Source organism: Artemia sp. Qi Xiang Cuo, chromosome 14 (genome assembly GCF_049724085.1).
Source record: "Artemia sp. Qi Xiang Cuo chromosome 14, ASM4972408v1, whole genome shotgun sequence".
NCBI classification, from domain to species: Eukaryota; Metazoa; Arthropoda; class Branchiopoda; order Anostraca; family Artemiidae; genus Artemia; species Artemia sp. Qi Xiang Cuo.
In genome coordinates, this window is record NC_142807.1 from 44143191 (window position 1) to 44168163 (window position 24973).

At 34.2% G+C, this 24973-nt stretch overlaps 2 protein-coding genes across 4 annotated transcripts in view; one reads left to right on the plus strand and one right to left on the minus strand.

Moving 5' to 3' along the window:
* Sec71 (ADP ribosylation factor guanine nucleotide exchange factor Sec71) overlaps positions 1-24973 on the plus strand; it is a 201612-nt gene that overhangs the window by 144695 nt on the left and 31944 nt on the right. For all 3 annotated transcript variants that reach the window (XM_089100054.1, XM_089100055.1, XM_089100056.1), the window contains 2 exons: positions 2259-2443; positions 13865-13960. In XM_089100054.1, coding sequence (XP_088956180.1) covers positions 2259-2443; positions 13865-13960 — 281 coding nt within the window. The remainder of the gene's footprint in view (positions 1-2258; positions 2444-13864; positions 13961-24973) is intronic.
* On the minus strand, positions 17145-24162 carry LOC148944504 (cuticle protein 21-like). Its single transcript, XM_089100058.1, has 3 exons — positions 24091-24162; positions 22049-22214; positions 17145-17389 (listed from the first exon to the last, which is right to left on the minus strand). The coding sequence occupies exons 1-3, from the start codon at positions 24094-24096 to the stop codon at positions 17223-17225; spliced, it is 339 nt and encodes a 112-aa protein (XP_088956184.1). The 5' UTR covers positions 24097-24162; the 3' UTR covers positions 17145-17222.

Here is a 24973-nt window from a genome sequence, read left to right on the forward strand (position 1 = left end):
ATTGTTTTGGTTATAAACCTTTTGTAATTAAAAAATTAATTTTAAAAATATAATCAGTTTCTTACAAAAAATTTTATTTTTCATGTACAAGATTGATCAATGACATCATAATCTTAGGTTGTAGCCAGGTTGTCTCTTACTATTCAAATTAAGAAAAAGGCATAGGCTTTATCTATAGACCACATTGTTACTACAGAGTAACTCGAACTTCGATCTTCCTTCTCCAGAGGAGAGTCCCTTAGCCACTGCACTGTAGTAACTGTTAGTTAAGAATATTTTATCGTGTTTGACGTTATACTATTTCTGGTTATAACCCAGGCAGGGCTTTTTTTGTATTGTGTCCTATAGTAAAAACTTTTAACCATTAGATTAATTGAAATGCTAGTTTCCATTCCTAATTTGAAAAAAAAAATGGAAGTAGTGTTTAACATGTAGAACTGAACACTGTAATATTTACGTATAGAACTCATCATTCGTGCATTTACGTAAAGACCAGAACAATGGTACACTTAAATATATAACTGAACACTGGTACATTGTTTTACAGAACTGAATGTTCTACACTGTTTTATAGAACATAGTTTTATACATTGTTTTATAGAACATAGTTTTATACATTGTTTTATAGAACTGTTTTATAGCTATGATGACGTTATCATATAATGATATTATACCATTAGGATATAAATAGGTGTTAGATTACAACGAATGACCTGTGTAAGTCAGTAATTCGTTGTGGTGACAACTGAGCGAGCTAAACGGAAGAAAAACCGAGAAAGTATCAGAAATATCGAAAGCCGAGCAACCGAAATATCTACTTCAAGAAAACAGCACTGCAGCAAAATAGAGATGACACGTTGAAAACAAGGGAAGCTCGTTGAAAAGAGATAAAAGGCCGCTGAAAGGAACTAGGTTTGATCACACATAAATATGGTTACTAATATGTTTTCTGATTCGGATCTTAAGAAAATTAAATATAACAGAGAAAAACAAAGGTATTCAAGGGACCATGGCTATAGAGCAGCAAAAAGTGAGAAAGCCAAACGAAAGATCAAGGAACGTTATCACAATACGTCTGTTAAGTCATATGTCACTACATCATTAGCATCATCATCCGGAGATAAACAAACCATGTTAACAATTGGAGCTAAGATGGAAGTTATAAGCTTTTATAAAATATCGATGCTTTTTTAGAGAGAGCTTATGTTGCTTGAAAAAGGAGAGCTAAAAGGAATCAGCTAAGAAATAATTATATTGCTTATTTTTCAATACTTTTTTTCTTAAAACAATAATCAGTCATTTCAAATTATCTTTAAAAAATATTGACATGTCCTTTGGCTTTGCTTTCAGCCATTTCCCCTATAGGCTATGCATTTCCCCATAGGCTTTACCCTATAGGTTATGCATGATTTTCCGTGCAATTATCACTTGGAATTAACAACAGGACTGATTAATTGAGATAGAACATCAAACAGTAAAGGGCGATACAGAGCCAGCAGCAAACAGTTTATAGTCTTAATGAGTACTTTGAAAGAGAGACACTGCCTACACCTGGCTTTCATCAATTCTTGATATTAGTTGAGATCAGTGGTTTCCAACTGATATTGGGTCATACCCCACCTAGGCATCTCTAAAATACTGATTCCCCCTTGTGGTATTTAAATTTTTTCATTCAAAATCTTATTTAGATTCACCCGAACTACTACTAGTAATGAGAGTAGAACTACTAAAAGCAAAAGTATACTTATACTTACGAAATATATTGTCTGAATACAGCGTCTTCTATACAATGCATGTCATTACAGCGCTATTATGTATCTTTTCTGCTCTTTAATTGCCTATGAATATGACATCATTCACATGAAAAAAAATCTTTTTTTACTTTTTCTTTTTCTCAAAATTTTTCATTCCTTTTCTCCAGCAATAATGGTCGCAGTGTCAGATGAAACTTATTTAAAGAACGAACTGTAGCTCATAGTAACCATGTAAAAGACATTTGGAAAAAAACCTTTTAAATGAGGACGAATCACCATACTGATTTAGGGATGGTAACTGTTTTTTTTGCTAACCTGATTGGTAAAGGTTTATTGCTAAAGTAAATTTATGGTAATTTTAAAATAGCTAGAAATCCCTCGAAAAGGGTTCCGTATAGATACAGTAAAGACTGGGTAAAACACACGTTGGAAGATGTAAACGCAAGACGTTTTTTGGTGTTATAAATTATGTGTAAATAATTAGAAATGAATAATGTCTTTTAGATAATGAACAACTTGCACGATCGGGTTCAAACTGTCTAGAGCATTTAGTGATATCCAACGGTCCCAAGTTTACTGATGAAATCTGGTCGAAGACTTGTCGATGCCTTACGGACATTTTCAACTCTACCTTGCCAAGACAGTTGATTACATGGAAGCCTGGCGACTATCTCGATCTCGAAGAAATGGTTTGTTTGACTCCCTTTATTCCTTCTATTATTTGTCCTTTGCCAGTTTTCAATGTATAGACAGTCACATATAGTGGAGGCTGGTTTATGTACGATTTATCTTCTTCCTATACCATAGAGTAATGAATATGAAATTCAATATTTCTTATGCACTAGGGTTTCCATGGCCCAGGGGCCTACAGACATAGGTTTCCAATTGATTAGAGAGAAAAAAAAATATTGGCTCATTTTCTGGCTCTCTAACACCCACCTTCCTGCCAATAAAAAATTTAAATCCTACTTTCAAGCCGATTGGACAGCCAAGATTAAAAACGCCTGTCTTGTAAATAATAGGGCCATTTTTAGAATTTAGTGCTCCTTTTCCTGGGTTGTTTCCTCTCCGGAGGCATATTCATAGGACCCTTCAACTATTCTAAGAAAAATGTCTATCTAAAATAATTGACTAGATGCCATTGGGGTTGTTACGGGGATGTTTAGGGGCAAAAAAGGGCACGGGCGTGGATAGTTTCCCTTTAATAGTTTTTGGCTTTTGAAAATGTTATGTTGAAAATGGTAAATTGTTAATAATTAAGTTAACGTTTGTTGTTTATATTGCCAGTTTCTTTTCTTTAATTAAAGTAAGGACTTTATCTGTGGGCATGAAGGTAATTTTAGGTGGTCGCCGCTGATGTGGATCATTTTTTACTTTATTCAGTATTCTTAAATTGCGTTGAAAATTAATCTTTTCAGCTTGGTCATAAACCAAGTCCTAAATCATACATTGACCAAAACGTTTCAGCAGTTGCTGGAAGGTACTAAAAATATATGATTTCCTTTCGTAAAAGCACTGGGCCAAGTCTGTTCGGTTTTATATTTCTTCTTCTTTTTCAACTTCTACTGAAAATCTATTACGATGAAAATCTAAATTTTCAAATCATTACTTAAATATCAAATGGCATTATTTGAAAATGTGTATTGAATCTGGACATAAAATTTTCTTCGATATTACTCGAGTTCCAAGTACTCGATTCATCCTTAAAATAGTACTTAAAACATTACCTAAGCACTTAAAGAAAAGTTACTAAAGCAGTTTTTTTTTTGTCTTTACTCCGAGTTGTCTAATAGTCAGTTACAGTTAAAAGCAGTAAAGTTTAATTTGAATTATTTAGAATGTATAATCATTCCAAAATACTTGTACTTATGCATCAGAATTCAACGCTAAATGCTAAAATTTTATTGATTAGTCGTAAAATTGGTTTATACTAGAAATTAATCAAAAAAACTTTTTGCACAAAATAAGTTTTTCAAAAAAAAGTAAAGAATGCCATTAAACCAAAAATGAACAAAAATTCAATCAAATAATCTACCAAGCAAACAACTACCACAAATCAGTATCAATAAATAAATGAAACCCAAAACAAACAGAAATTCAAATCAGTCAAACTCAAAACGAGCAGAAATTATTCTGAGTAGGGCTCTAAACCCTATGATTTCTAAAAGCCAGAATATAATTTGTACTTTACTGAAAAAATTCAAATGAATTTACCGGAAAAATGCGCATTTTCAGTTTGATATACATATGCTGATATTTATTCCTTGAAATTTTAATTATTTTTTGTTTTCTTAAAGCTATAAGTGAAAACATTAAAAGAGATTTTTTTTTCAGTAAAGTACAGATTATATTCTGGCTTTAAGAAAGCATAGGGTTTAGATTCTTTAGAACCCTACTCAGATTAATTTCTGCTCGTTTTGAGTTTGACTTATTTTAATTTCTGTTTGTTTTGGGTTTTATTTACTATTTGGTACTGATCAATGGTTTTTGCATGCCTAATCGATTACTTGATTCTATTTTTGTTTGTTTTTGGGTTAATTAAACTCCTAACTTTTTTTTTGAAAAACTTATTTTGTGCAAAAATGTTTTTTTATTAATTTCTGTTCGTTTTGTATTGACATAGTCTTTTTCAGGGAGAAAGACTGAGCCTCTTCTGAAATTGAACAACCATCCCTTCCATAAAAAACCTTTAGTACCCTGTGGTCATAACCTAAAACCCTTGCCCCTACTCTTTGGGGTTTGTTTCAACCCCAAAAGCCTTGTTATATGATATTTAGACTATTTTGAATAAAATGGCTATCTCAAAATTTCATTTAGTTTTACGACAACAGTTTCTATATGACATTATATTGGGGGTTGTCATACTCAAAAACATAATTTCCGGACCCTTCAACTACGTTCAATAAAATTGCTATATCAAAATGTTGATCACAAGTGTTTGGGGAAATGATGGGTGTGAGGGGGGGGGGGGCATTCGCCATCCGATCGCTTTTGACTATTAATATTGGCGCTAGCCGTCTCAATTCCCAATTGAATGAGTCCTATTTCAAGTTTATATGACAACGCTGGCAAAAACCTAATTTCCGGAATTTTCAACTACGTTGAAGAAAATGTCTATCTCAAAATTTTGATTGGATGTGTTTAGGAAAATGGTAGGCTTGAGAGGGGCGTTAGTTTTCCTCTAATAACTTTTGACTTTTAAATAGGGTACTAGCGCTTGAAATTCCTTATCAAATGACACATGTTTGAACTTTCTACGACAGCTTTTTTTATAAAACCATTTATACCCCAGGAGTATAAAATATAACCCTTGCGCTAAGGGCTGTGGGGGAGTGTCATCCTCAAAGACATAATTTCCGGACTTATCAAATACGTTGAACAAAATGGCTATCTCAAAATTTTTATTGGATGTTGTAGGGAAATGGTGGGCGTGGGAGGGGTGTTATTTTTCCTCCAATCACTTTTGACTATTCAAAAGGGCACTAGCCCTTCGAATTTTTCGAAGTTTCTATTACAACACTATAAAAACCTTAAATGCCCCCAAGGTATAACTTACAACCCTTGCCCTGAGGGATGTGGGGGGTGGTTGATCTTCCTCAAAGACATATTATCCAGAACTTTACAATACGTTGAAAAAATGGCTATCTCGAAATTTTATTTGGATGTGTTTGAGGAAATGGTGGGCATGAGAGAGAGATTAGTTGCCCTCCAATCAGTTTCAACTAGTCTATTAAAAAGGGCACCAGCCTTTTAATTTCCAATTGAATGAGCCTTTTTTGAAGTTTCTACGACAACATTTTCTATAAAAAAAACTTATATGCCCCAGGGCGTAACTTACAACCTTAGCCCTAAGGGCTCTGGGGGGGAGTATCATCCTCAAAGACCTAATTTCCAGAACTTTCATCTATGTTGAACAAAATGGCTGTCTCAAAACTTTGATTGGATGTATTTGGGGAAATGGTGAGCTTGAGAGGGGGGCTAGTTACCCTCCAATCACTTTCGACTATTAAAAAGGGCACTAGCCCTGTCAATTTCCAATTGAATGAGCCCTTTTTGAAGTCTCTGTGAAAACGCTTTCTACAAAAACCTTATATGCCCCCAGGGCATAACCTACAACCCTTGCCCTGAGGGGATTGGGGGGTTTTTCATCCTCAAAATCATAATTTCCAGAACTTTCAACTATGTTGAACAAAATGCTATCTCAACATTTTGATTGAATGTGTATGGGAAAATGGTGGGTGTGAGAGGGGGGTTAGTTACCCTCCATCCCCTTTCGACTATTAAAAAGGGCACTAGCCCTTTCAATTTCCAATCAAATGAGCCCCTTTTGAAGCTTCTACAAGAAAAGTTTCTATAAAAACCTTATATGCCCCCCCCAGTATACCTTATAACCCTTGCCCTGAGGGCTCTGAGGGGGTTGTCATCTTAAAAGACCTAATTTCCAGAACTTTTAACTACGTTGAGCAAAATGAATATCTCTAAAATTTTGATTGGATGTGTTTTGGGAAATGGTGGGAGTGAGAGTGGGGTTAGTTGTCCTCCAATTACTTTCAAATATTAAAAAAGGCACTAGTCCTTTGAATTTACAATTGAATGAGCCCTTTTCCAAGAAATACGACAACGCTTTCTATAAAACCTCATATGCCCCCAGGGCATAACTTACAATCATTGCCCTGAGGGCTGTGGGGGGTTGTCATCCTCAAAGACATAATTTCCAGAATTTTCAGCTACGTCGAAAAAATGGCTATCTAAAAATTTTGATTGGATGTGTTTGCGAAAATGGTGGGCGTGAGAGTGGGGTTAGTTGTCCTCCAATTACTTTCAACTATTAAAAAAGGCACTAGCCCTTTCAATTTTCAATCGAATGAGCCCTTTTTGAAGTTTTACGACAACGCTTTCTATAAAAAAAACCTCTCATGCCCCCAGGGCATAACTTACAACGCTTGCGCTGAGGGCTCTGGGGGGTTGTCTTACTCAAAGACATCATTTCCAGAACTTCCAACTACGTTGAAAAAATGGCTAGCTCAAAATTTTGATTGTATGTGTTTGGGAAAATTGTGGGCGTGAGAGTGGGGCTAGTTGCCCTACAATTACTTTCGACTATTAAAAAAGCCACTAGCCATTTCAATTTCTAATGAAGTGAGCCCTTTTTGAAGTTTATATGAAAACGCTTTCAATTAGAACTATGTATGCACCTAGGGCATAACTAACAACCCTTGCTCTGAGGATTATGGGGGGGGGAGATTGTACTCCCCAATGACCTAATTTACAGGACTTTCAAGTACGTTCGAAAAAATTGCTATCTAAAAATTTTGACTGTATATGTTTGGAGAAAAGGTGGTTGTGATTAGTTGCTCTCCAACGACTTTCCACTATTAAAAAGGGCACTAGCCCTTTTAATTTCCAGTCGAATGCGCCCTTTTTCAAGTTTCTACGACAAAACTTTCAATAAAAACCTTATATGCCCCCAGGGTATAACCTATAACCCTTGCCCCGAGGGCTCTGAAGGGGTTATCCTCAAAGACCTAATTTACGGAACTGTCAACTACGTTGAAACATATGGCTCTCAAAATTTTAATTGGATGTGTTTGGATAAATGGTTGGCGTGGAAGGGGTGTTAGTTGCCTTCCAATCACTTTCGGCTATTAAAAAAGGCACTAGCCATTCCAATTTCCAATCGAATGAGCCCCTTTTGAAGTTTCTCTGACAGCGCTTTCTATGAAAACCTTATATGCCCCAAGGGCATAGCTTATACCCCTTGCCCTGAGGGCTGTGGGGGGTTGTCATTAGACCCCGGCGCCGCGCCGGCGGATCGACCGAACGCCGCCGCCGAAAGGCCCGTTCGAACGCCAACGAAGTGTCGTACCGCCGCCGGCGTGCCTCGGGCACGCCTTCGCCGGCAGAGGCGGCGGCGTTCGGTTGACTTTAAATTATTTTTGCGACAATTCTTTATTGCGTCAACCGCAAAGTCGGACCTTTTCCTTCTCGTGTGGTTTAGTATTTCGATTTTCCTAATTAGAAATCAAGCAGGGCTTGCACTATCCCCGAATTTTCGGGTATTTCCCCAGAAATCTATGCGTCACCCCAAAAAAAAATTTGTTTCCCCGAATTCCCGAAAATCACGCAATCACGGTGCCACCCCTAGCGATTTATCACCAGTGACTTTCTCTGCCAAATATTACTTTGCATACCATAATTCTTCACTACTCTCTTGTTCATTAATTTTCGTCTCTTTTGTTACTTTGCTTAAAAACCAGACAGATGGAATATGCTATTGCAAATATTGCAATATACACAGTTCTTCATATGTTGACAAAAAAAAGTATCATCTGTATGAAATGAGCTTAAATCGTTCCGAAGGCAGTTTCCCAATCACTATTTCTTACATCATTCGAAGTAAAGAATTTTATTTTCATGTTGAATAGAATTATAGAACGCATTCACTATTATACAGCTTCAGGCTTTTGTTGGATTTTGAAATTGACAGCCGACAGATTTTATACAGATGCATTTTAAGTTTTCATATTTTTTTTTTTTTTTTGCTGTTTTTAGATAATATTTTATTAATGTTTAATACTCAACTATTGAACGCCTGATAGAAAATACAATCTTCTTTCTGGAACATTTTTGCCTTCCCCCCCCCCCCAAAAAAAAACAACCTTTGATTGAGACAAAATTTAGCTATAGACTAAGCTATGTACAAGGTTGGGGAATTAAAGATTGAACCAGAAGTTACCCCAAAAATATGATTCATACATAAATTTTAAATTTATGCCTATAGGGGGGGGGGATAGGCGGCTATCATTTTTAAATGATAATACCTAATTTTTTTATTGAAAGCAGGGATGCCAAAAACATAATTATTTCGTCCATTTGAAATGGAGACAGAAGAAAATGATATCACATTCCCTGGGAAACCATTGAAATATTTTAATAGACCCAGGGCCCCCCATTAGAACTTGTTCATTGTCTTGGGTATTTTGCGATTTCTCACAGGCTACTGGCCTTATTTGGCTTTTGTGTGTGCTCCCCTTTAATTAGATTCTTTGGATCTTATGGAATGCCATGGCGAATCTATCACTCAGTTTTCCAATAATTTGAGGTATATCTGAATAATTTCGACATTTTTGTTGTTGTCTTTGTACCCCTTTACTCATACCCTCGATTTTTTTTTTTCAAGGAACACTAAGCTGTTTAACATTATTTTGCGTATTTCTTTGAACCATATAGTGACCTAGTTAATTATTAAGTAAATTATTTTTCTAATGAAAGCTGAGACGGGTATCCTATCAAGGTGGTATCCAGAGGGGGAGGGGGGTAGGGAGGTATTACATTTAAATGATAATATCTCGAAATTTTATTTATTGAAAGCAGGGATCCCAAAAAGTTGATTTTTTTAATTAAAAGCAGAGACGGCATCTTATCAAGGTGGTATCCAGAGGGTGGGAGGGGGGTATTGAGCTATCAAATTTAAATGATAATACCTCGATTTTTTTTAAAGCAGGGGTGCCAATAAGTTAATTTTTTTTTTTTTTTTTAAGCAGAGAGGGTATCCTATCAAGATGGTATCCAGAAGGGGGGGGCATAGGGAGTTATTATATTTAAGTGATAGTACCTTGATTAAACAAATAAGAAGAACAACAGGGAATTTTTTTTTTTTTTATACAAGACAGTGGAACGCAACTTTAAATGAATATTTCGACCCTATATCCAAGGGCCGTCCTCAGCAAAACAGACGAATAGAATAAAAACACTATAAAAGAAACTTACATTAAAATTCAATCATTAAAACTGTTTAAAAAAGTTTTAAAACAGCCCTAATATCATTACTTCAAGAAAGTTCAACCAGGACTGGTACTCCAAACGAAATGGACAGAGAACAATTCATTCAGATGGAATTAAAATACTTACAGACAAGATTTTAAAGCTAATCTCGCCTTCTTGGCAGCCAGCCTAGAAGGTCTATTCGTACTAGGTTGAGTGGAGTAATTTACTGGTTTTTTAATATAATTAGTCAAATCATTTTTAATTAAATTTGTGTATAGGGCATTAAGCGAATATTCCCCAAAATCTCTATTTAAAGAAATATTACTATTTATTTTAATTTCAATTGCCTCTCGAACAACCTGTTTTATGCCTAAATCATTACTAATAAGGCAAGTTTCTTCAAAAAGTATTTTATGAATAGGGTTATCATATATGTGACTGCTTAAAGCAGAATCAAAGGAAATGTTTGTACTATTAGAATTTAAAGCTTTAGTTATGTCATCTTTGTGGTCTTCGTCGCTATTTAGTACCTTGATTTTTTTTATTTTTTATTGAGAGCAGGGATGCCAAAAAGTTGAAAAGTTGACAAAATTAACAAGATTTTCGTGAGTTATACTTAATACAGCACTTGCATGGTTTTATCGTCCAAAGGGAAAGGGACACATGTGCCCAATCCGTTTTTTTTTCTCATTGATGAAACGGATTTACTTTGAAAACATTCATTCATAAGTACCAGGCAGATTCACACTAAAACAAATTGGTAGTACAAAAGTGATATCGACATCCCCCCTAACATTGCGCTCGAGTGACAATGGCGCCCTTGGTCCAGTGCCCAAGTCACATTAAAAGGCCAGGTCATAATAAAAGTTTTCAATTTGGGAGGTTCAAGGAGAAGTCTTTGACAGTCTTATGACATCAGGTACTAGATATTGCAACGTTCTTACGTATCTACAAGTAGTTTAAAAAATTCGACACCTTAAAAATGATTACCAAAAATATGCACAAATGTAACATTTGGAATATTATAACACTTTTTTCAAAGCTTTGAAGAAAAGCAAAAAAGTTTAAATACCCCTAACTACGCTTGAAAGCTATTTTAAAAAGAAACTTAAAAAGAAGCTTTGAGCCTGGGTGGGGATCAAAGAGGAGTCTTTGAGTATTTTGACCACAGGTGACTTATTGTTGCGACTTTCTTAAATTTGGTAATTCTTGTGAGCATTTGGAAATCAACGCTTAAACTCAATAACTGATACTAAGTGTCCTAACATTTTGCTTGGATTAAAAGTGACGAACCAGAATGAAAATTTCAACATCTTCCTGGAGCTACTTCAGTCTGCATATTATTTCATTTAATTACACTAAAAATGGATGAGCTTTTCATTTTTTACCTAAGAAAATAGCTGGCACTTCATTTTTCTTCATAGCGAATAAACTATTAAGTGTTTTTTTGTGTCATTGTAATTAAAGTGTTCTTATGTGAAGTGTTCATCATGTATTTTTCAATTTGATAAATTTACTCCTTTTAGATGCAGTTTATAATTTGACTGATATTAGGTATTTATCAGTTTATAATTTGGAATGAATCCCCAAAAAAAAGAGGGATTATATCCAAAAGAGCAGCCAAAAGCAATAAAAAAAAACAGCAGTTCAGCCTTAGCCTACATGACATTTTTTCTAAAAAGAATAAAAAAAAAACAACTTTAAAATGCATTTTTTTTTTTAAATTGTTATTAAAAACCAGTTTTTAATACAAGAAGGCTTCTTAAGAATCCAAAAGAGCAAAAAAAAAACAATCAAAATCAAAGTCGCCCATTTCAACTGTTTTGAAGGTGACAAAACAGATATAGGCAAAGGGCATTATGAAAAAAATTAAGCTTCTAAGTTCAAAGTTATATTCAAAGTTTTTACCCAGATAACTGACGAATTTTGTGATACGGTATTTGAAGTTTTATGTGCAGTAATGCTCGATGAAAAAAACTACTAATTTTGATAATTATTTATGTTAAGAATACATAACTAATAAATACTTCAACTATTCGTATTATGCAAGGGTTCTGAAACACCACAGCCATTTCGTTTCTACCAGATTTTTACTTCTCTTGATGAATAACGAAGAAGATCAGTTTCCAGCCAGCGACTTGTGAATTTTTGAACTCATGAATAGGCTCGAATTTGTTGTAAATTTAAGCTGTGATTTGAGAAAGACTGATGAAAACATTAATGTTTGCATTAATGGCGCACTGTTTTTGGCCCCGCCGCCGCCGGTCTTCCCTCATCGGCGCGGCGCCGGGGTCTAGTTGTCATCCTCAAAGACCTAATTTTCGGAACTTTCAACTACGTTGAACAAAATGGCTATCTCAACATTTTGATTGGATGTATTTGGGGAAAAACTGAGCGTGAGAAAGGGTTAGTTGCCTTCCAATCACTTTCGACTGTTAAAAGGGTACTAGCCCTTTGAATTTCCAATCCAATGAGCCGTTTTTAGAGTTTCTCCGACAACGCTTTCTATAAACATCTCATATGCCCCAAGGGCATAACTTACAACCCTTGTCCTGAGGGCTGTGGGGGAGTGTCCTCCTCAAATACATAATTTCTATCTGGAATCAACTACGCTGAACAAAATGGCTATCTCGAAATTTTGATTGGATGTGTTTGGGGAAATGGTGGGCGTGGAAGGGGTGTTAGTTGCCTTCCAACCACTTTCGACTATTAAAAAGGGCACTAGCCACTGCAATTTCCAATCGACTGAGCCCTTTTCAAAGTTTCTTTGACAACTCCTTCTTTAGGAAGTGCCCTTGTCTAAGACCAAGAAAAAAAATAATAATACATTGTGCCAACGTCGTTCTTTACTTAGGCAGCGCTATTGCACTGCCTATGATTTGTTCTCCGCGGGCACTTAATGCGAAAAAATTTTAATATGGAATTACTTTCAATTTAATTTTCCCTTTTTTTCGTTATTCGTTAGTGATTGTTTTTTTTTTTCCAAAACTGACCTCTTGAACAAAACATGTCATTTTACGCTCACTTATTTATATATTATTAATACTTTGTAATCAGACTCCTTTGTATATCACTCTCTCTACGTACGCCATCGTGAGTTTGTTTTTGTACTTTTTAGTCAATTTCACGTTTACTGCCAGTTAGTTTCTCCAACTCTTTTCAGTTCCCCTCGATACATCCTTGTGAGTGTGCTCTGTAGATTTAAAGTCAGGTTGCATTAACTAACTGCTATCTTCTTTCATTCTGGGAAGCTGTGTCTCGAAAATCATTTTTTTCTGGCTTTATCTACTTAATACTAAATCGTCCAGCAATGGAGTTTTGTAGAAAGACTCGTCTCTGGTCCAAGCTTGGTAGAGAGACTCGTATTTGCTCCAACAATGGAGCTTGGTAGAAAAACTCGTCTTTGCACAAACAATGGAGCTCTATAGAGAGGCTCGTCTCTGGTTGTTTGTTTTTTCTTCTTTTTAGTTTTAATTCTGGTTTCCCAGATTATTCAGGTGAATTCAAGCCAAGATCTTCATTTTGATGATAATTTACTAAATATTGTAAATATTACTTCTTTTATAAAGATAATTTCGTAAAGCACACTGGTCTGTCTTTTTATTTTTATCTGGTCTATATCGTTCGTAGTTTTGCTCAGAAAATGTGAACTTGATTCTTTTATAGAGTTATTAAATGGAACAGAAAGAAGAATTGGAACTAACTTATATCTGGGTTATGGCCACTTTGGAATTACAATTTAGTTGAATAACTTAGCTTTTAGCTTAGCCTATTTTAGATATAGCTGTTACCAGATTTTAAAAATGAAAATAGAATTTTTTGCCTCCAGCTAAATGTTCTTTTTGTGATGTAGAAGCAAGGCTTCAAATCTGAGGCTGCTCTTCAAATATTTTAGACATTTCCTTGGTTTTACTGAAAAAAACCTTTTTAGCTTGGACTAAGTTAAGACAGTAAATTGATAGGCCAGAGCATTATATTAAAACCACTATAAATTAAATTATAAAATTAAGTCTTTTCATGAAAGTAGAAGGACGAGACTAAAACCCAAAACAAACAAATTCATCCAGTATATAAGGTATGCTGCCGCAATATGCCTGCCTTTCGTTTGAAAAGTGTTGGCCTCAAATGCCCATTTTGGACACTTTATGCCCCAAATCTGTTTTTTCTTTTACTAGAGTAGTTCAAATAGTTTAAAACCTGTGAATTATATTACAGAGGTAAAGCATTTAAAGTCTAAATAGGAATCAAATTTCAGCTTCTTTACGGTTCTGCTGGCTTTCTGCATTTTTCTATTTGTAGTTGGCTACAATTTTTCGTTTTAATCAGATTATTTTGTTTTATAGACGGAACGACGGGAATCTGGCCACGTAAGTCTCAGAAGGTTTCCCAGTACTCATAGCATCAATTCGTTATCGTCCAATTCCAGTAGACTGAGCAGGGTGAGTTTCTTTGCTACCTTTTGCTGTGGTATCCCCCTAACTTCAAGCTACAATGATTCCAAAACTGTGCATTCTCTAGAAGGTGATTTGGTGAACCTCGTTCGCCTCGACATGCTTCACTGACCGGGTAAAGTTAAATCGTGTGTGACCGAACAAATGTTTTTAAAAAAAAAACTTAACGACATGGTGCACACGCACAGCGCTTGATGCGAGTACGCAGAAATACTCATGTCAAATCGGTTCATTCAATCCAATAAAATGTTAACGGCAAAATTAGAAAGAGGAGACTTGGTAGAAAGTCATTTATTGTCTTTGCGGATTTGTTTTCAGCGGCTCAGTTGAAATATTACAACCTCGTCGTCGAACTGCCCCGACCCATGAAGATCAATTTGTTGGCCAATCATAATCAGTTTGTTTGGCTAAAATTATTGGCCAATCAAAATCAGTTTGGCTAAAATTATTCTCGTCTGTTGTGTGTGCTATAATAGGTGAAGTTATTGGCCAATAGAATTATTGGCCAATCAAAATCAGTCTGGCTAAAATTATTCTCGTCTGTTGTGTGTGCTATAATAGGTGAAGTTGATCCATACCCAGATCTTGATAGCCAGTGATCAGTTTCAAAAGACGTACTTGAAGTGGGAATTGCTTGTTAAAATGGATCTAGGGTCTAGTTGCGTCCAAAGCGTGTTCATGACTTCCAGCAGTGGCAGTATATGGCACTCTTGACAAGGTTTTCTTAAATTTGCCAATCATTACAGTCGCCCAACCAGTGCTTATATCCGCTTACTTTGTCCATTCCGAAATATTACTCTGTAAATATTTGTTGACTCCTTGGAAAATATACTTGCAAGGGGTATGAGTTTGAAGCAGTTACTCATCAAAACTTCTTGATTACAAATTTAAATGAATATCGTACAAATGTAAAAACAACTACAAATCCTGAAACTTCGGTGCTTTCAAAGTCCTAAAAAGCTATCAACTATTGGTCCCAAGCTGTAAATCGAAGTGTTTATGAATTTTTAATCTTCTTGTAAACGTTTTCCTCGAAGACACTGAAACTGTGGAAATTAGCTTCCTTGCATTCATATTTAAAAGCTTCATAATATCAATTTTTTAGACATTTGCAGGCTTGCCCACTATGCCACTGTCCTTGTCGCTAGGTTTGATCTATTAGGTTTGTCTCGGAAATAGTTTTGAGCTTTTCAGCTCTGGCCATGTACAAAGTGACAATTAATGACGCTTCAGTTCCGTTAAACTTTTTTTGAAATTACTTCATCATGACCCTGTTTGAATAGAGAAAGCCGAAGTTTAGATTGTGTCACTTCGTGAACTGTATCAAAATGGCTCATGTCGAACAAAAGTGGTGAGGGAAGATAGCTTCTCTTTTAACATAAAAGTACCTTCATGATTTTTTTCTGATTCTTGTTGATAATTGCCTTGACGCTGGTAGCACCTAGTTTGAGAACAGGGCTGATCTAATGGTATCACATGCTTGGTATACAGGAAGCTGTGAATTTGAGTCGCACTGACAGGAATCTTTCACAAAAATTTGCATTATGATTTTGAAGGTAGCTTCGTTAGAAACATCTGAATTTAGAACTAAATTTTGAAAGGGGTAGGAATAATCATCACTGCTGTTGCATCCACTATGATAAATCTGTTTGCTGCAACTAATTACTTAAGAATAGGCTGTGTAATTAGCATGTCGTATATTAATCATTTTTAAACTTAAGTGGCTATAATGCTTCTTGAGTTCTTGTCCAACTTTTCAAGATGACCTTTGCGATTTCCTTTTAAAAATTGCCCTTACTTCATTAGATTTAAAAAAACGATTTATTTTGATTAGAGAGTTATTCCAAATAAGATGACGTTGAAGATGACGACGTATGATAACGTTGCTCGTTGAACGTTTTTGGAATCGTATCACAGATACTATTCGATGCTATCGTTTTTGCTTATATCTGTTAAATTTTTGGCTAATCAAAAGTGATGAAGCTATAAAAATTACCACTTTTGCCAAATCATAAATAATTGAGCAAATGAGGTTGTAATAATGACCGCCATTACCGATATAATATGGCAATACCAAAATAGAAAAAAAGGTGTGTATTATTATAAAAATGAACCCTTAACGCTTTGTGGGGGTAAATATAACATAGAAAACTTCACAAACGAGCTTAAAATATCATTTTAAATTTGCAATATTCCTTTTACTCCCTCTTAATCTACTCCAACTATTCCAGTGCATGTAAATGCTAATGTCCATTATTCCACGGCAAACGCTAATTCGCCGCTGGTAACCCCGCAGAAAATGTTCTAAATATGGTTTTTAAAAAATTATTGAGCCAAATTTCAAATATGTGTGAGAAAAAAGCTTTACTACTTATAGTTAACCACTAGTTATAGACGCGACATTCTTGGTCATTTAAGTGAGTCATTTAAAGAAAACGGCTGTCAAAAATACAAATACATTAATGCTTATATTGATTTTATAGCTATTTTTTGGATTAATTGTGTCTTTCCTAAAATGAGATTTGCGGGGAAAATGTGCACTCCTTTAGTGGGTCCACCACTTCGGGAGTTTTATCTCACGTCAGTAGTACATGAATTTCTTTATATTAAGCATTTAAATGATGCTTCCTAAAATGGGGTTAATATTAGAGTTTTAGTTATAGCTTATGTAGTTGATGGTCAGCTGATTTTGGAAATGCAAGTAATTTGATTGCACCCCAACTAATTCTGTAAAGCTTTGTACTAATAGCCTTAAAAATGGCTTTTTTTTCTGACATGTCAGTGCTATTCTTTTGGGAATTTGGAGTAATAATAAACTTGATTGATTGATTGATTGAAATCTGAATAATAGTCTTGATTGTTTCTTCTGTATTATTCTGGGCTAAGTTCCTTATTCCTTTCCTAAGTTCTTTATTCAATCCCAAAATCTTCCAGTCTCCTGAACTTATCCGCACAATAATTATTTGGATATGAAAGAGAAATGTTTTTTAATATTTAATCTAGAATATATAAATTGTTGTAATCCCTCTAATAACTCGACACCCAGGTAATTAGCACTAATCCACAACGGTGCTTGATGGTGAAATGTGATTTTTTCTTTTCATAATTCATCAAGAGTCGGTAATCCTTACAGTCTGAATAATCTATGGCTGTGGCCCCACGAAAGGAGGGATAAATCGAATAATTATAATCTTTACATCTTGTACAAAAATAGGTTTAAAAAAACGTGTATCACATTAAAATTTGTTTCTTAGTATTTTGGCTGAGGGTAGGCTGGAGCTTTGTAAGCAGGGTATGCTTTGTATTCACCAGAATACTGAACATCAGCTACATATCCACCTTCTGGGTCTGTAGTGTAGGTTACTGTCTGGACGCGGCCATCAGGAAGAAGAACCCTGTATGATCCAGTTCCTTTGCCTAGAAAAATGAGCGATTTATTAAAATACGTTCAGAACTATTAATGCAAGTTTGGAATATTAGCTTGTTTTAGAAGGTATTGTCAAGATCTGACAAAAGGAAGTAATTGCGCATCCCAAAGTCAGAATGAGGTTCAGACTAATTTAAAAGTAGATGGGACGTCGCCTTGTCACAAGATACGATATATATATATATATATATATATATATATATATATATATATATATATATATATATATATATATATATATATATATATATATATATATATATATATATATATATATATGTGTGTGTGTGTGTATATATATATATATATATATATTAATAATACATGCGGGAATTTTCTGCGAAGAGAAGGGGGGAATTTTCCGATGACATTGAAATGTTTAAGCGGTATTTAATAATCCTAACCAAATTTTTCAAACGCTTTTAAACATTAGATTAGATAGATAGATAGATAGATTTATTTTCCATATACCAGTAAAATAATTACATAACAATCTACAAATCCCCACAAAGGCTCCATGGCCTGTAGGAGGGGGATTATGAAAAGATTAAATAAACATTAAACATTTAAACGCTTATGATTTAAACAATATAAACATAACATTAATATTTAAACATATAAACATAAGCATTTGAACTTTTAACATGTAAATCATTTGCTTAATAAAAAAAAAAAAAAAAGGAGAGTTCACTAAATAAGCTTTATCAAACTACAGTGAATCACAACATCTAGAAAAAAAAGGAGAGTTCACTAAATAAGCTTTATCAAACTACAGTGAATCACAACATCTATATAAAAAAAAAATAAATAAATAAATAAAAAAAAAATTAAATGAAAAAAACTATTGGCAGCAGGCAAAAGTAAAGAAAATTAATCATATGAAAAAAAATATTTTTTTACTAGTCTTTTGAAGGTGCCAAACGAGTGGCATCCTCGAGCCGAATCGGGAAGGGTGTTCCATGTCAAGTGACGCGCAACAAAAGGATTAAAATCGGATCTTATTGTTGGTGTATGGGGAATTTGGATAATTAGAGAACTACGGAGCTGGTAATTTGACCGATCAGATACAAAAGAAGACGTAAATCTAAGGGACCTAAGAATATCACCATTGAGCTGAAGAAAAGCGAAAGACGCACAGGAAAGAATATAAAGTTTTTTAATATCAAGTAACGGATTAGTTGCCGAACGATTTACATCCTGGATAAGATTTATAGCTTTATCATAAGTATTCGAAAGCGGTTTGTGCAATTATAAATTTTGATGATGATAAATACGCGTGAGGAATTTTCTGGGGTACGGGGGGGGGGGATCTAGGAGAATTTTTCCGGGGGAAATTGTCCGCAGGGGGAATTTTTCCTAGACTTTTTTTTAATCGCAGCAACGCGCGACGCGTAAGCCAGTGTCCTAAATTTTCCATGTAATTTGTCATTTCTCCTGTTTTAACATAGCTGTTCCCCCAAATCGTCACTCCCCCTTCCAAAAAATCCTCCGCACATCTCATATCAAGAATGTACACAGAGCGCCTTTGTCCCCTCTCCATTAATCTTACTGTGTTTTTTATACTTTCCTCTATTTACTTTTTTTTCTGCAATATAAGACCTCTGAAATTCATTCGTCTTTACATGCCTGATATAGATAGCAGTTAAAATACATGTTTCATAGCAGCACCATTCACTACACTTGGTGCAGTGAGACGTTACAGTGCAAATATAATCTGGAAAGCGTCAAATCAACTTATTTTAGTTACAAAACTGTCAAGCTCTGAGGTTCAGACGTACGATTTAGAAGGTGTCTAGACCCTTTTTTTTAGTATAAACAGTTAACTTGGAGACTTCTTTTGACTTTCGTTCTAATAATTACGTGCTTTGACACTTTTAATAGAATCAGAACTTCTTTTTAAGTAAAAAGAGGGATAAATACGGTTTATTTACTAAACGTGCTCTAAGTTCTGGAAGTTTTCAGCATTCATCAATATATCTTTTTTTCGTCAAACAAAGATTATGCATTAAGAAAGTACTCTAGAGAATTTTCTTGTCAAGTGTCATTCCTTTCTCGTGCAATCCATGGGCCCTTTAAGTGCGACCCCACCCCCTCCCCTCCCGAGGTCTATGGCAGGCATCCCTAAGATTTTCTACGTAATTCAGACATTTTTTTGGTTTCATTTTGTTCATTTTTGTCTCATTTTTAAACTCATGAATTCGAAAAGATTCCGTGAGCCATTATGAAAATACTTTTGTTTATATATATAAAAATTTCATTAGATGCAGCAGTTACTGAGGCTTTTAGCTTCGTTTGTGTCGGTACCAAATTACTTACCATGATGATGCTTTTTTGACTAAGAGGTGTTTTAGATCCACTTTCGAGAGAAGGACATGTTGCTCTAAGAAGCGGAGAGGATACGTCGACCAAATTGTCAATCTTAGATAAATAATTACATGGTGTTTTGCAAAAAGGGCCTAAGTCCATTTTTTTCCGAAAGCGATCTATTTGATTGGTTTATTCAAAATGGGCTTATCTTTAATTCTGACCGAGTTATAAATAGTTCCAAAAAGGCGTAAAAAAGAGCGCAAGTCCCATATCTTCTAAATAATGAACAGTTTGACAATTTGGACATTTCCAGTGAATTCCGATCGAAAAGTTAACTTTTTGCAAAACGCCACGGAATTGAGAAGAGTCTATATCATCAGACCCGTTTAGTCTTCAGTTTTTTAGATGAAGAACGGACATTCGATTCAGCTGGTAGAAATGCCTTAATGAAGGTCCTGCTCATGTATGGTATACTTGATAAATACGTTAAAGTGATTAATATCTATGAGAATAATATTTTTTCGGTGAGCTTAGTTATTGATTGTTATTGATGGTGAGTTTAGTTATTGGTTCAGTGTGGAATCAGGAGTTCAGTAGAGTTTTTTACCAAGCAGGTTTAGGCGGAACATTTTATGTGCTTAGTCGTAAAGACCACAGCAAAAACTATGAGGCGAAATTGTATTAAATTAAAATTCAAAACTCTCCTAGATTTGGATTACGCAGATGATTTGAGTTTCCTGGATAAAAATGTTAGTGAAATGAATGAAGTTTGAATTTTTGAAGTTGAGAATTTAAAGGAAATGAAAACTTCGTCGAAGTGGGGTAAAAAGTGAGGCTGAAACTGATGCTTTAATGAAGTTTTAGTACTAATTGATGTTGAATGGCAGAACTAAATTGTCAATTGAGAAAACATTGTGTACAAGGTTTTTCTTTTAATGTTAATATTTGTCTAGGTTTGGTATTCTTGGAATCTTCATTTGGCTGCGGGATATGATGATATAAAAAGTATACATAATCAAATCTACATAGTCAGTGTGATTATTGGAAATTATTTAAGCTACCCTGTGTCACTTCAAGTCGTTCACATTACATTTAAGGGCCTGTACTACCATTGACTTGACTTTGTTTTAATCTTATCTGGATTTTTCTCCTCTATTTTTTTATTCTATAATCCCGCTTGTCTAAGTTTATTTTCTTTTTAATTTGGTGTAGCTTAAAATAACTCAAGAATAGTATGTTTCATAAGGTTCATAAAAATAATTCTATTTGAAATACTGCGAATTAGTGCATCGCCTGTATGATAGACAATATCTCAATAGCTCTATATTTGTTGGTGAAAACGGGCTAAAGGATGTTGATGGATTGTTGAAAGGATTGTCTGAGGATGAAATAGCCTGTTTAGTTGTTTCCAAAAAGCAAAACAGAAAACGGAAATTTTTTAATTTTTTATTTTAGTTGTTTTAATCTGGTTTTTTTTTTCTGTATTGACGCTTAAACTAACCTCTCTGAGAGCTAAGTTTACTGACATAATCATATTATGCTTATGTTCTTATTCATTCTTCTCAACATATGCTTATGTTCTTCTCAACATTCTTCTGTTTATTGTTTGCCTGTTTTCGAAAAAGAGACAGAAAGAAAGACGAGCTTTCTTTTTTCTGTATATCTTCTTTGTTTTCTTTTTGTTTCTTAATAAACGTTAAATTCTTAATAGTATACACGTAAGGTGGGAGGGACGGGGGGCGGGGTTCGAAAAAAAAATTCATGACTGACGTTGACTAATAGTCAAAGTATAAAAAAAAAGAAAAAAAATCGGGTTCGTTTTATTTCAAAATGATTTTGCACAATGTATGAATAGGCTATTTCTTAGTTGAAGGTTTTTAATAAATAAGAAGTTACGAATATTATATAATTTAAGTGTTTTTTCCTCAGCAAACAATTTTTTAATTTCAGTATGCTATACACCGGGGGGGGGGTAAATTATTTGCCTCGAATCTGTTCATAGCTCTCGGTGTTCCTCTATATATGCATATGCTAATGACACAGTTTGGTTAACCAATTTGAGTTTGATTAATTGCAAATCAGAAGATGGTTATTTATTATGTATCTTTTAGGGTTTCGGTCTTGTCTCTCCTTTTCAATGCTATTTATTTTAGTCTCCTAATTTCATTTATAAAATTGTGGATCTGAGTCCCATTTTATTGTAGTTATAAGCGGATTTAACAAATTTTTCATAAGGTATTTCAGTAAATTTTATCCTAAAGCCAAAATCATATTAATAAAATTTGCAACGGCCCCTCCGAAAGAAAATTAGAGAAGCCCATTTCAAGTAAAGAAGAACATACCATAGGCATCTGTGTCCTGTTGGTGGGCGTAATCGTTGTATGATGGGTCATCCTTGACTTCCCAGGCAAAGTTGTATGGGCGAGGCTCATATTTGTATTCTTGTTTATATGATGGTGCTGGATATTGGGCTGCAGCTACAGCGACAATGGCAACGAGAACAATTACCTTAAATAGAAGGAATGTTTTTTGAAAAAAAAAATTGTACAATTGCCTCTGTGTGAACAGAATTTCTATTTTTTTTTTACATCCGTGTCCTTCTTTTTTACTTTGTCAGGTTTTTTTAAAATGTAAAAACGAAAAAAAAAGAAAAGAAAAAAAATCAGAGCTTGTATTGTTCTCTGAGCAATAGTCTTGTTATTAATTGAAAAAGTCTTACTCAATTACTTTATGCTTAAAAATAGATGGCAAAACTCTGTTTTTGGTATTTTAGGCTATGAGATAAGATCCTCTCCCGGGTCGTGTCACTGATACACCTGATTAAGTTTGTTTTTCGAGGTTCCGGTGCTTCTTGCTTGTTACTTGTTCTATTTTTTAACTTGGTGTTGTGTTATTTCATGGGGCTGTTAAAACCATACCTGGAGGTAGATATATACGGCAATATATATATATATATATATATATATATATATATATATATATATATATATATATATATATATATATATATATATATATATATATATATATATATATATATATATATATATATATATATATATATATATATATATATATATATATATATGATATATATATATATATATATATATATATATATATATATATATATATATATATATGCCGTATATATCTACCTCCAGGTATGGTTTTAACAGCCCCATGAAATAACACAACACCAAGTTAAAGATAGAACAAGTAACAAGCAAGAAGCACCGGAACCTCGAAAAACAAACTTAATCAGGTGTATCAGTGACACGACCCGGGGGGAGGGGATCTTATCTCATAGCCTAAAATACCAAAAACAGAGTTTTGCCATCTATTTTTAAGCATAAAGTAATTGAGTAAGACTTTTTCAATTAATAACAAGACTATTGCTCAGAGAACAATACAAGTTCTGATTTTTTTTCTTTTCTTTTTTTTTCGTTTTTACATTTTAAAAAAACCTGACAAAGTAAAGTGATTGAGTAAGACTTTTTCAATTAATAACAAGACTATTGTTCATAGAACAATACAATTCTGATTTTTTTTTCTTTTTTTGTTTTTACATTTTAAAAAACTTGACAAAGTTTTTGTCAGGTTTTGCTGTTTCTGAATAACTTTTGAGAATTCTCGTTGTAAGTTACTTTTTTCTTGGTCCGCCAGGCGTGTCTTCTAACACCAGACAAAAGTCCACCGCGCAAATAGTTGCTCATATTTCTGATTCCAACTATTTTGTTCAGCTTTGGGGTGGGTGGGGGTTATGGTGTTCATTTTTCTAGAAAAGTAGCCTACTCATTTTCATTGCCCTTTAACCCAAGAAATCGTTTTGTAAAGAACTGAATAAAGTCTGGATAGGAATGTATTCTTTTTCAGCCAGACTTGACCAAGTACATAAAACAGACTGGACTGGAAATTCAAAAAAAAGGCTTATCGCTGGTTTTGATTTATAAACACCAATTCTCTGGCGGACAAAATGTGTAGAAATTGTTAATGTTATATTATGTCACTGGGCATGGGATATCAGCTGAATTGTATTATTGAGCGAACTTCGTAAAATTTGGCATTTATAAAATATAAGTAGTCTTACTGGTATTATCTTTTTTCTATTTTTGTCAACTGTCAATTTAAAAAAACGTCACTGTGATCCTGTAAATTTAAGAGCAAATAAAATGCTACTTTAACGGTAGAAGCTCAAAATTTTGAAAGTGCACATGATCAGTTTGTCTTTTGAGATGCTTGTATAGCCATTATCTTGTCGAAAAGTCCGCCCTTATGTATAGTTCGATATATTCCAGAATCGGTATAGGCCCCCTTAATTTCACCTCTAATAAATAGCTACGAAAATACAATGTTAGAAAAATATTGAATAATTTTCACTTACTTTCATATTTTTATTGTTTTTTTTTCTGATTCAACCCTTTGAAGCACTTAGAATTAAACTGATGGTATCGAGATGACTTCAGTTTCTTTTTATACTAATTGTATTTTTGGCGGCGAATCTGTATCAAGGGGTTACCAAACGAACCACGCCCATGACCTTAACCGACTCATATGGAAGTTCACATACTTAATTCTCTATTCAAAAAATGTAATTGGCTTTGTTAACAATTGCTGGCCGAAGTTTGGTCGAAAAATTGATTTGTTTCCGGATAATTTTAGACAAAAAATTACTTTATAAATAACATCTTCAGTTCCTAAATATTGTCTTCGAAAATCAAAATATGTATTAGAGGAGTTTTGCAAAGAAAAATACTTTGTATAGGGCATTTGCGAAGGGAGTTTTTTTGTTTCGAGACGAGGAATTCATCTAAACAACTTACTAATTACAGCAGAATCATGTGTTTGCCGCCTCATCTGATACCTGAAATTCAAATGTTGCGTGGGAATTGCAATAACGAAAAAATAAATGATTGTTTTTATGGTTATATAAGAATATTCATCTCCTAACTTAAAAGGGAAGCTCCGTTTGCGTTGAAAGAGTTTTACTAGAAGAGTTTTGAGATTTTTCCTCACAATGTTTTACTTGAATTTCTTTTGTCAAACCATATCGGAAGGTTGGCTTTGTTTCTATTTTGCCTTAGAATTTTTCCCAGAAATCTTTTTAGTGGTAATACAATCTAGCATTAGTTAAATGAAAACCGATTGGGATTTATTTCTGAAGTCTCTGCGCATTTAATTGACAAATTTGCAGAGATTCAGCCTGTTTAACCTACACTGCAGCTGATGTTCCAAGTCCCTTACCAAAAACTGCTTTATATCTCACC